This window comes from Hylobates moloch, unplaced genomic scaffold, assembly GCF_009828535.3.
Source record: "Hylobates moloch isolate HMO894 unplaced genomic scaffold, HMol_V3 SCAFFOLD_21, whole genome shotgun sequence".
Classification (NCBI taxonomy): domain Eukaryota; kingdom Metazoa; phylum Chordata; class Mammalia; order Primates; family Hylobatidae; genus Hylobates; species Hylobates moloch.
In genome coordinates, this window is record NW_026652296.1 from 6,226,479 (window position 1) to 6,239,701 (window position 13,223).

The 13,223-nt window shown below is 38.1% G+C and overlaps 1 protein-coding gene across 2 annotated transcripts in view; it reads right to left on the reverse strand.

The window, feature by feature from the left end:
- DOK5 (docking protein 5) overlaps nt 1-13,223 on the reverse strand; it is a 178,854-nt gene that overhangs the window by 54,803 nt on the left and 110,828 nt on the right. For both annotated transcript variants that reach the window (XM_032142551.2, XM_032142554.1), the window contains exons 3-5: nt 9,013-9,127; nt 8,804-8,923; nt 5,788-5,977 (exon numbers count right to left, since the gene is read on the reverse strand). In XM_032142551.2, coding sequence (XP_031998442.1) covers nt 5,788-5,977; nt 8,804-8,923; nt 9,013-9,127 — 425 coding nt within the window. The remainder of the gene's footprint in view (nt 1-5,787; nt 5,978-8,803; nt 8,924-9,012; nt 9,128-13,223) is intronic.

Sequence of the window (13,223 nt, forward strand, 5' to 3'; positions counted from 1 at the left end):
CTTTCTCTCCCTTAGCTCTGCAGAAGTTCACTAAGAACTAGGCTCACCTCCAGTAGAAGGTGAGCCTTCTTAGAAATCTATGGAGTTTGGAAGTAAAAGATCTGAGCGTGAGTCCTGAATTTATCAGCTCTGTGTCTTTGGACCTCTTGCCATTGCCCAGGTTTCATTTTAAGAGGGAAATAACTGTATCCCCTAGTTTATATGATAATGAGTAGCTCAAATGAGTTAATGAGCCTCTTAGCACAGAGGCTTTCATATAGTAAGGGCTCAATAAATGGTAGTGATGATTTTCAATGGCTCATACACCTGCTAGAGTAGGGTTTCTCAACCACATGATTAGACCTGATAATCCTTTGTTGTCCAGGACTATTCTGTGCACTGTAGCAGCATCTCTGGCCCTTTTACACACTAGATGCCAGTAACACCCCCTTCCCAGGTTGTGACAATCAAAAATGTCTCCAGACATTATCAAATGTCCCCTAGGAGCAAAGTCACCTCTAGCTAAGAACCACTGCTCTGGAAATTGGCACTACTGTGAGTGCAAATGTCAATTACAGTCAAATAGCCTCTTGACCTTATTTGTTTTGAGCAATTATTAAATGCTATATTGTACATATTTTGTTAGTTTTTAAAAGCCTCACCTCCACTCCTCTTCTGATGGCAACAGTACCCTCTTCCTGCCTTCAGTGAACCATCCTCATTGCATTTGTACCCTGTGAGCTTTGTGTAAAGTGCAGTGCTTGACACATAGTATATATAATGACAGCAGAGAGTAGTAATATATCTCTCTTTTGCTGAGATAGTGTGGGGAGATCTCAAAGCTTCTGCAAGTCACCATATGGAGCTAGAATGAAGCTATTTTAGAAGAAACAGAACTGTCAAATAAAACCTGGGATTATCCTTTGGACACTGAGCCAAGCCAAGCCTGAAGCCATCTTTACTCCTCAGACTTTGAGTTTATGGAAGTCAATGAGTTTCTTTTCAGTACTAGTTTGGGTGGATACAGCTGCCTACTACATCCAGGCACTATTCCAGGTGTCTTTACATGTGCCTTTATTTAATCTTCATAGCAATCTTGTGAGATAAGTAATATACCTGCTCCCAATTTACAGGTGGCAATGAAAAAAAGCTCAGTGAGTTAAGTGACATATCCATGTTCCCACAGCTAGTACGTGACAGAACTGTAATTTTACTTCATTTCCTCCAACTTCCAGTTCAGTCTGTTACACATGCCCCACTGTCAGCTTTGGTGGGGTGAAACGGGGCCACTGAGCAGGAATAACACTCAGTTCTAGTTCTAAGAGAGAGGCTGAACATGAGCAGAACTTTGTCCAAGAAAGACTCCCTGTGTTCTAGAGGATATTGTTAAGTTTTTGCAGATGCATGTTGGATACGTAAAAACTACTTGCTTAGACAGACACTCCTGCTCACTTCTTGATATGAGAGAAGGGGAAAGTTATATTGGCTAATATAAAACTGCTTTGTTTCAACACATCCAAAAATAGCCAAGGAAAAAATTATCTTCACTAATAAAGCAAGGCAGACATGAAACCTTCACGCTTGGTGTGGAACACGAATGATCTTATTATCCTGAGTATCTTGATGGTAACTATAAAAATTTATCTTTATTTGAGTTTCAGGCAAAATATAAAATAGTAATTTTACCTTGCATTTAACACTATCCTGCAAGCCCATGTTCTGCTCCAAAAGTAATCATAATAGAATACCAAAGATACTATTTAGGAGAAACCCAGCATCCTTCCAGGTCATCTACATGCATTTCTACCTTTACCTATAACAAACCTGCAAGAAAGTTATTACTCCGATCAACTTACAAGGAAAGTTAAGAACTTTGTCCAAGGTTAGCAGCTAGCAAAAAATAGAGATTACCCAGGGTCTCTCTAAATTCTGAGTCAGTACTCTGCATACTCCACCATACTGTTTAAGAAGTAAGATGCTAAGCATACAACTCCCACACTTTCCTTTCTGACCATTCACTCTCAAGTTTGCACCGGCCCTGCAAAACATGACCAATGCATAAGAAATAATGTTATTCAAAATCAGTAAATATTCTATGTCCCTACAATATTGGAGATAGAACATTGAGTGGCCTGGATTGTGAGTATTATAATCATCTAACCAATGGAGTTCTTGGATGAAATAAGCAAATGGATGGACCATAAAGGGGTCATCAAAGTCACGGAATAAAACGCTTATATCTTCCAAGTCAGCATGTTGGTAAAGACCACTGAAATAGTTCTGGAATTTATGTCACCAATATATCTTTTCATCCACCATTGTTTCACTTGAGCCGGTTCAATATCTCCCACATCCATACCTAGCTCCTCTACACTACTGTTCACAATGTGGTCAAAGTGACCTTTATAAACTATTAACACAATTACATCACATACACACACACCCCATATACACACGTCTCACACACACACACCCCATATACACACGTCTCACACACACACACCCCATATACACACGTCTCACACACAAACACACCCACACACAACACACATACACACCTACACCACACACACACACACATAAACACCACACACACGCACACCCCATATACACACGTCTCATACACGCACACCCCATATACACCCCATATACACACGTCTCATACACGCACACCCCATATACACACATCTCATACACACACAGAGACTAAAACATACCAGCCTTCAAGTCTCTACGGTTTCCTACAGCACTTAGGAGAAATATCAACACCTTTTAAGGAATCGCCTAAATTCTTAGCAGTTCTATTAGATTTCAATATGAATAAATTAAACGTTTGCAGGATATGTATGTGTTCATTTTATACCTGGAAAATTAATAAGATAACATGTTTTCAAGTTTTAAAATAGATATGAGATACTAATAAAGTTTACTAAGGTTTTGGCCCTCAAACACTACCATAAAAAGCTATACTCTTTTTCTACTACTATTTCCTGTAAATGGTAAATAAAAAAAGATTTTAAAATATTAATAATTGAATAAGTGCTGCCCAAAACAGATCCAAAGAGTCTTGATCAACGCAGAATTCTCTTACACATCGATATGAAATATGAACGGTGATGATATGAGATGTACAGTCATAGAAGTCTATTTATATTACAAAACATTTTCAGTACTTAGATTTCACTGTTTATCATTAATGCATAAATAATTTCTGAGACCCAAAGGGAAAAATGTATCAACCTGACCAAAAAAAGTATTCATTTTCTATAGGGATTTTCTTTTGTTGTTGTTGTTGTTTTCTTTTTTGGAGATAAGGTCTCACTCTGTCGCCCCAGGCTGGAGAGTAGTGGCAAGATCTTAGCGTACTGTAGCCTCGACCTCCCAGGCTCAAGTGATCCTCCCACATCAGTCTCTGGAGTTGCTGAGAAGTGTGTGCTAATTTTTTTTTCATTTAATTAGATTTTATTTTTTCTACAATATATCCAGTAATGAATAGGTACTCTTATTTTCTTTTTTTTTAACTTTTATTTTAAGTTCACGGGTACATGCGCAGGATGTACAGGTTTGTCACATAGTTAAATGTGTGTCACAGTGACTTATTATACAGATTATTTCATCATGCAGGTATTAAGCTTAGTATCCATTATTTATTTTTCCTGATCCTCTCCCTTCCCCATCCTCCACCCTCTGATAGACTCCATATGTGTTGTTCCTTTCTATGTATCCATATGTTCTCATGATTTAACTCCCACTTATAAGTGAGAACATGCAGTATTTGGTTTTCTGTTCCTATATTGGCTTGCTAAGGAATTAGGCCTCCAGCTCCATCCATGTCCCTGCAAAGGACATGATTCATTCTTTTTTATGGCTGCATAGTGTTCCATGGTATATATGTACTACATTTTCTTTATCCAGTCTGTCATTGATGAGCATTTGGGTTGATTCCATGTCTTTGTTATTGTGAATAGTGCTGTGATGAACATACATGTACATGTGTTTTTATAATAGAAAAATTTTGGAGAGATGGGGTCTCCCTATGTTTCCCAGCCTGCTCTCAAACTCCTGGGCTCAAGCAATCCTCCTGTGTTGGTCTCCCAAAGTGCTTGGATTACAGGCATAAGCCACCACTGTCCTGGACTGGGATTTTCTTATAAGAAGAATAAATAATTCTCACAAAATAAGAACATTGCTCTCAACATTAAAGGTTTATTTTTTGTGATAACTTTTATAGTCTTTGAAAGATTCATCAACTTGTTTCTAGGTACTTAAAAATAAAATAGACCAGAAAAGAGCTGTATGAAAAGTATAAAGTAAAAAACTTTCTGGACAGTTGTAAGAACATCAAACTGATCATATTTCTGAAATGTAAATTTTAAATAATTGGGCTTTGATTATTTAAAATGTAAATTTTTTTTTTTTTTTTTTTTTTGGGGAGATGGAGTCTCACCCTGTCGCCCAGGCTGGAGTGCAGTGGGCGATCTCAGCCCACTGCAAGCTCCATTGCAAGCTCCATCTCCCAGGTTCACGCCATTCTCCTGACTCAACCTCCTGAGTAGCTGGGACTACAGGTAAAATGTAAATTTTAAATAATTGGGCTTTGTTCATTAAAATGGAATTAACAGATTAGTTAGAGGGGACCACTACTGTTATCCATTCACATGGATTGGGGTATTTAGAACTTCCGTTTTTACTTTCCTTTTATCAAGAGTCATATTCTTGTCAGGAATAACTGTCTGCTTTTACAAGCAATTTTTATTTAACATCACAAGTTAATGGTTTTCAATTTGAGTGTAATGTCAGGCCATATACAGAAGAACTTATATTTCTTAAAATTTAGGTATTAACAATTCTAAAATAGAAAATTTATCTGGCCGGGTGCGGTGGCTCACGCCTGTAATCTCAGCACTTTGGAAGGCCGAGGCGCGAGGTCAGGAGATCAAGACCATCCTGGCTAACACGGTGAAACCCCATCTCTACTAAAAATACAAAAAAATTAGCCGGGCGTGGTGGCGGGTGCCTGTAGTCCCAGCTACTCGGGAGGCTGAGGCAGGAGAATGGCGTGAACCTGGGAGGCGGAGCTTGCAGTGAGCCGAGATTGTGCCACCTGCACTCCAGCCTGGGTGACACAGTGAGACTCTGTCTCAAAAATAATTCTGAGGAAAATGAAGGACAAGGAAAAAGTTATGATAGAGGAATTTTTTTGTAGCAACCAATCCCATATATTTGGATATCCTAAGAGGAAAAAGAGAAAACCCAGAAAGTGCTTAGTAGGTATCACAAAGAGCAAGTTGTAGCATTAATCTCGTTCAGTATTCATGGTAATCCTTACACTGTAAGCCAAATAGATGGAACTCAAGAAATTGCAGCTGGTGAAAACTCCATGGGCCCTCATATTAATAATCTACCACAGTTAGCTCAGATGAGGAAACATAAGTGAAATAATAACATGGAAGTTTTCCAAAATCAAGAAGCTGGCCTCTGTTCAGCTTGACCCAGGAAATGGTACCTTTTTAACATTTTACCTGGATCAACTTCAGTTTGTGATATGGAATCAAACTGTGTAATGAAAATTTGGATCATGTGTGTGAAACATTAAAATCTTCCACAGGGGAGAAAAGCCATGTTGAGTATATAAATATTTTACAAGACTCCTCATATTATGTAATCGCAACTCTGAATTTCCTCAAGTGTACTTCAGTTGGATCTCATATGTAAACCTACCACCTCATATGATGAGAGCCTGGTAAAAATGAACACACACACAAAAAAAAACACAGAAAAATAGTCATTAAAAGTCATTAAACTCACCTCCCTGCCTCAAAAGTGAACCACGTAGTATCACGTCCATACCGCCGCAGGGCGCTTAGCGGCCAAGAGATGAGTTTGACTCTGGGATTCTGGACGTCCCAAAGACAGATATACTCATATGTAATCTGCAAGGCACATTCGCCATGTACATCTAAGTTAGGAGATGGCATCAAATACACATTGAATCTCTCTGGGAGAAAAACAAAAGGTTAGTCTAAAATCCCCAGGAATAAAACATCAAAGACATTGTAGGAACAGAGAGGCATTTAAAAACAATTCAAGTTCACATTCTAGATTTTGGTTGCATATTCAGAAAGATAAACCTTTCCCATTAATTAACAGTCCCAGAAAATAATTTCTTAAATGCAGATCCTATTAAATAACATAATAATGATACAGCCTGACTGTCAATATACACTAAGCACTATTTACATGAGCAAAGACCATTTTTAGAATTTTTAAATTTGCATAATAAAAATGTGTATGCCAATAAAAGACTAACGCAATAAAACCATTAAAAGCAATTTTTTTTCCTGCCAAGAACACATTAACTAGACCCACACTTTTGTGCTCACAAAAGAAGCAGGTGCAAAACAATTATGTCACGGTTTAATGTTATTAAAGTTATATTGATCAACTTGTAATTTCTATAACTAAATGAATAAAACTGTATTTCAATCATTTAAACAAAACTCCACAGTAATACTATGCACTTAACTGGCCAACAATTTGGGAAAATGCCGATGCATATATTTGAACTAGTTTTAACAAAGAACTTTCTTTAGCCAAATACTGGAAAGAAATATTCATTGCATATTTGGATGATTGCTAAAATGCAACCAAAATTATTCTACATAAACTGCTTGGCTGATTACTTTAACCTAATTTTCATCCCTGCAGATACAGTCACCATATTTCTGTTATATTTCTGGAAAATTCATTAAGAAGTTTTTGAGTCAAAGTCTTTCAGTGAGAAATGAACAAAAATATTACTATAGCAAATATATTTCCACCTATGCATCATTATGGTAGATTGCCTACATACGACAATGTGGCATTAACAATTTTATATTAGTGGTATTCTAAATACATTGTTTTATGATCAGATAGTCATTTGAATTTTCATAGATTTTAGTTGAATTTAGTAAATAGTAATGCCGAGATTGTGTTCATGAAATGTGTTCCGCCATCTACTATTCAAAAATTTTTAATCATTTCATACTCCCAATAAACAAATATTCATTGATTTCCAGTAACCATATTTAAAAATGTATTCTAATTGAGCATATCCCCCCCCTTGAAAGTTCCAAGTAAGAAAGGCTGTCTATATTAAGTAAAAAGTAAGAGAGATCATTATCAATCTGTGTGCTTAGAAGTTCTGTAAGTCCTACCTCACTCAAGAATAACAACAGGGGAGAGGTAGGGAAAAAATAATAATAAAAATTTAAAAAGAATAATAGCAATAGTGGTGGAGTGACCATTTTAATTACAATCATTTGAAGTCATACTAATTCACATTGTAAAGGGCCTGAGAGGGCATAGTTGAATTTATAATAATCCCTGATACTTGTAGACCAGAGCTATTGTTTCCATTTAATAGAAGAGGAAACTGAGGCACAGAAAGCTGCTGTGGGAAAGGCATCTCCTAGGCACCGCCAATTTTTAAATTCAAATTGTGGTGCTGTCAGGATACTGCTTCCCAAATACAAATTTGTGAAAAGTGCTAATCTGAGCACTCTAGGTGAAAAAATGAATCATAATCAAAACCTGCCAGGTTTTCTTTATGCTTGGCTCCTAGGTATCCTCTCTGCCTGGGGCGTCCTGATTTAGGGAACCAGAGAAGGAGGAGCCTGGGGATTGGTTGTGTAACCCCGTCAATGACTTAACCTCTCTGTAGCTCAATTTTCCAGTCTACAAAGAGGCTCCTCTGAATTACCCAGCGCTTCTAGGTCTCGGTCAATAACATTTCCATGGAGATGGGTTATGGTAAATATGGTGCATCCAAAACAGTCACAGATCGTAAATATGTCATGAAGACATAGTTCCAATTGGGAGGGACAGGGTTTTTTTTACTAACATTGGAGTGTGCACCTACAGAGAAAGTCAGTACAATTCCATCTCTGCCATGTCCGTAATCAAACCAGATAACCCACAGACCTTTCCATGGTGACATGCCCTCATAGATCAAGTCAGCCTACAGCAGAACTCTGTGATCTGATCTACCCTGTCCCTAGGCTCAGCTGTTAGGAGACAAAGAAATGATTCCTCACCTCCAGGTTTGTTCTGTAAATCAACATTGATTTTTGCTGAAGTGTTCATGAATATTTTGGTCATTATTATTTTAAATTATTGATTCCCAGATTGAGTGCTGAGCTCAGAGTTGGCTCAAGTATTTCAATAAAATATATATATTTTTAATTACAGATTTTAGATGGGTTTAAATTTGCTGAAATAGTCATAAAGTTTGAATTATATTGAAAACATTGGAAAGCTGTTGATAACATTTTAAGTGAAAAAGGTATGACCAAAAAAATGCCCATGACATTTTAAAATCTGTAAACTGTAAATATAGTCCAACGGTATCATCTAGAATCAAACACTAGTGAGCTAACGGAATTGAAGGAAGGTCTTTACGTCCTCTAAATTTTAGTTTCCTCATCTGCAAAACGTAGGAAGTAATTATACCTACACCACAGGGCTGCTATGAAATGTATAATAAATAATCTGAGATGAGTAAAGCATCTTCCATCCACCAAACTGGCACATAGCAGGTTCCCCAAAATTTCTAACTGATATTATTAATGTAGATACATGCATGTTATGAATTGGAAAAAAAATAAGAAAAAAATACACTGAAATGTTAACACAGGTTGTGGATTAGAAAAAAGGTTATTTTCCTTATTTCTTTATACATTTTTATACACCAAAAACTTTACATAATGAAGATGTCTTATGTTTTATCATATGGAGACAGAAGCAGTTTTGAAAGAGAGAGGAGAGAATTTTCTTTACATACCACTCTGTTCTCTCTCAACCCCAGTGGCCAGTAAGTCAGGCTCTCCAAGGCTGATGTCATTGATCCGTGTTCCTACACACTCCATCTGGAGTACTTTGCACCATTCATCGGCCTCAAGATCTGTGGAAATGTCCAGAAGATTAAACTGTGTGCCCAGCATCTATTCAGAATCTAAAAGCAAAAGCCCCCCAGCCCTGCCTGAGACAAACCTGATTCACAAGCAAAAGTCTTGGAAGTATCATCATTGAAATAAATCCCTATGGCATGTTTCTTGGTGCTTTTTGGCAATCGAGCTACGTTCTTCACATTGTTGAGTTCTGTAACCTGAAAATGAACAATCAGAAGTTTGACACACTCCCTGAATGAATGTCTCCAGTATACAACACCAAAAGTGAGGCCCAGAAATCAGTACGGCACAGCACAGCTGAGCACAACCTGTTGAAAAAGTATCTACGTCTGAAAGCTAAGATGTATTTAAGCGAATTTAGTGTTATCTGTAACACACAGCAAGGATGGTTAACAAATTATCTTTCCTTATTAAATTTTCTGAAGCGTATTAAGTGGAACAAGCTTAAAACTTTATAGAGGTAGAACATTTTGGTTTTTCTTTTTTCTTTAGTTTTTTAAATCCTCCCAAAGACTCCACTTGATCAATAGTTCTTTTGTCTGTTTCGGTCTCTGTGGACAGCCTTCTTTCTCAGCCGGCTGCAAAAGCCTCCAAATATTCCATCCCTTCAGAGTATTCCCCATGTAAGTGTCTTAAACACATCAACCCAAGGAAGGGAAGGGAAGGAAGAGTGGTCCAATTCATAACTAGATTATTTCACTCTTGACCAGTCAGAGATAGAGTATCAAGAGTCTCAGAAACGACCCCTGACTTGAGGTCCAAATCATAGAAAGTACATAATGAATTTGGGGTTCCAAATATTTTCCCACTGTCTCTAACTTACTCCTAGCTCCTCAATGGTTACGGGGCCGTTGTTTTAGGCTCTGAGAACACTACCCAGTGGCGCCTTCTTCCTAGCAGGGAGGAAAGCCATCCCCACTAGACATTCTTCTCTCCTTCCTCTCTCCCATAATCCCTTGGCTCCTTTAACACTTTTGTAAACCCCTCCCTTCCCACAAAGTGTCTTGGCTCATTATGTTTCCACAGTGGTCATCCCTCATCCAGTTACATCCGCATCCTCGGCTGCATTGGAGGTTTGGAATGTTTGGGTCATGCCTGAGCGAAGACTTAGGTGGCTTCAGGGTAAGTATTTACAAGATCAATAGCTTTTCACACTGACAAGTTTAACCTCCCTTTCACGTATCTCTTTTGTGCTGTTATACAAAAGAATCCGCTTTCCATCAATCTTTGCCTGCAACGATGTTGTTCCGTTTCTCTCGTCTATTACTCTAAATTCAATAAATGCTTAGCTCAAGAAGTAGGTGGGAAGAGAAATAAATATCCTCCACGCACAACACTAATCTGATTATTTCATTTCTCTGCTTCTTAATCTCCATCAGCCCTTTACATAGTATAAATGCAAATTTCTTAGCATGAAACGTCATACCACTGCTCCTCAAAAAGTGCCCAAACCGACTACGTCAGTGACTCAGCACCATGTATCTTATTCTCCAACTACACCAAGTGCCTCAGGACTCACCAGATACAACTGTTGATTTGTTTTTTTTGTTTGTTTTTTTTTTGTTTTTTGCCACTACCCCAATTCAAGCCACTATCATCTTGTCACAACTACTTATTGGTCTTTCCACTTCCATTTTAATCCCCATTAATGCATGCTGCACATAGCAGATTTTTCTTTCAAAACGTAAGTCTTGAAATATTACTATGCATAAACAGAGCACTTCAATGACTTCCCATTGCACTTGGGACAAAAGCCTGCATCCTTAGAATGACCACCAAGACCCCCTGTGGTCTTGCCCATGCTATCTCACCACTGTCCTCTCTATACCTTTCCCATGTGCTCTGTGTCTCAGCCACAGTGGACTTTGTTCAGTTCCCAGAAGATACCATGGTTCTCCTGGCACGGGGCCTTCTCTATCTCTCCTTACCTCACTCCCATTACCACATGGGTCTCAGTTTAAATCTCAGTTACCCACAGAGGCCCTACTGGACACCTCTCAGTCAGTCTCAAGGCTACACCATCCAATGATGTCCTACACCTTTCCTATTGGTTATTGGTTTCACGCTCACCTTGCCTGAAAAGTGAGAGTTACATAGGGCAGGAATAGTTTTTGTTTTGTTTTGTTTTGTTTTTGCTCTGCTCATCATTATGTTCCCTGATTCAAACACAGAACCCCTCACATAGTGAGAACTCAATAATTATAAGTGGACTATATGAATGAAAGACCCAACTCACCCGTAAATTTACTTGTATGGTGCTTCTGGAAGGCAAATGCCTCTCTCTCTCCTGCCTCTTTTCTCCAGGGAAATTTCACTTTTCCCCCAAGGTCCACTTCCTTTAGGAAATGTGCCCTGACCTTACTGTCAACTAACATTTCTCTTCTCTCTGTTTTCATATATGCTTCATGAAGCTCTACTGTATTATCTGTTGTTGTACTTAATCTGTTTCTCTCTCCAGCACCCAGCTAGACTTGAGTTGCCAGCAATGACGTACTGAAGGGCCGAATCAATGAAAACAATCATAAGGATGCCAACATGCATTGGTCCCCACACATATGTCACATAACGTGCTTAGTTTATTGTTGTTGCTGTTGTTTTTTTGAGATGGAGTCTTGCTCTGTCGCCCACACTGATCTCAGCTCACTGCAACCTCCACCTCCCAGGTTCAAGCGATTCTCCTGCTTCAGCCTCCTGAGTAGCTGGAATTACAGGCGCCCACCACCACACTTGGCTAATTTTTTTGTATTTTTAGTAGAGACACAGTTTCACCATTTTGGCCAGGCTGGTCTCAAACTCCTGACCTCAGGTGATCTACCCGCCTCAGCCTCCCAAAGTGCTGGGATTATAGGCGTGAGCCACCGCGCCTGGCCAGCATTTTTATACAGGCTATTTCATTTGATCTTCATAAAAGCTCTGTGAAATAAATATTATTATCATCACCTTTTCACAGATGAGGAAACTAGACTGCGAAAGGTTAAAGTCATACAATCAAGTTCACAGCTTCAAAAATAAAGCAAACGAACCCTAAAGCCTGTGCTTTTAATGCATCTGAAACACTAATGACTAACTAAACACTTTCAACCAGAGGATCTTTAGCCCCGAAAGCCACCTCTCATTTTAAGACCTCTTTCTTTTCAACATGGTTAGAAATTGAGGTGGAGGTAGAGCCCATGTGCCAACTTTATTCTGATTCTCTAGTGAGACATTATGCCTGAAACACAGCAACGACTTTGAAACATGTGATTTCATTACATATCCATTAAGGGAAAAGAGGAAGAGATAGTCACCTGAAATAGTCAGGAAATGTAGGGGGAATTGTACGAGTCAGAACACAATTACCCATTTAGGAAATTGGTTTAGGAAATCAGCAACTGAACACCCCCGCTCAGGAGAAGCAAGTGACCATTCCCAGAGCAGCCAGGGTCATAATTTTATGGGTCAAAGGACAATCAGATTTTAAAGCAACGGTCTCTGTCTCTACCTCAGAACTATACCTAGTGGGCATGTGCACACACACACACACACACAACACACACAAGCCTTGCAGTCTACACTAATTCATAATGTCATAATGGAAACTTCCTCAGTATACATGCTAAAGTAATAATTATGACGACTAAATTTTGCAGAGATATTTACAAGTCACATAAAACTTTTCAAAGATGTATTTATTTCCACTATCATTCCATTTTGCAAATGAGAAAACCAAGGCAAGACATAATAGTCCTCTTACAAAGAAATCTGCCTGATAAGAAATTCTAAAGGAAGTCCTTCGAGTTGAAATGAAAGGACACCAGATAGTAACATGAAAGCAAATGAAAATACATAATTTACTGGAAAAGGTACGTGTGTGTGTATATATATACATATATACACACATGCACACAGGCACAAATACATATTATAGTACTATAATATTGCATTACATGTAACATTACAAATATTGTATAAACAGCTTTTAATTTTGATATAGAAGTGAAAAGATAAAAGTATAAAAACTATAAAATTATGGTAATGGATACATAATATAAAAAGATCAAATTTGTTACAACAATAACATAAAGGAGTCTAGTGGAATAGTACAGTTTTTGTATGTGATTGAAGTCAAGTTGTTATCGTCTTAAAATAGATGATCATAACTACAAAATGTGTTATATAAGCCCCACAGCAACCAGAAAAGAAACACCTATAGGAGACACACAAAAGAAAATGAGGAAGCAATCAAAATATGACCCTAAAGAATTTTTTAAATCACAAATAAGACATCAAGAGAAAAAGATGAGGACAAAAGAG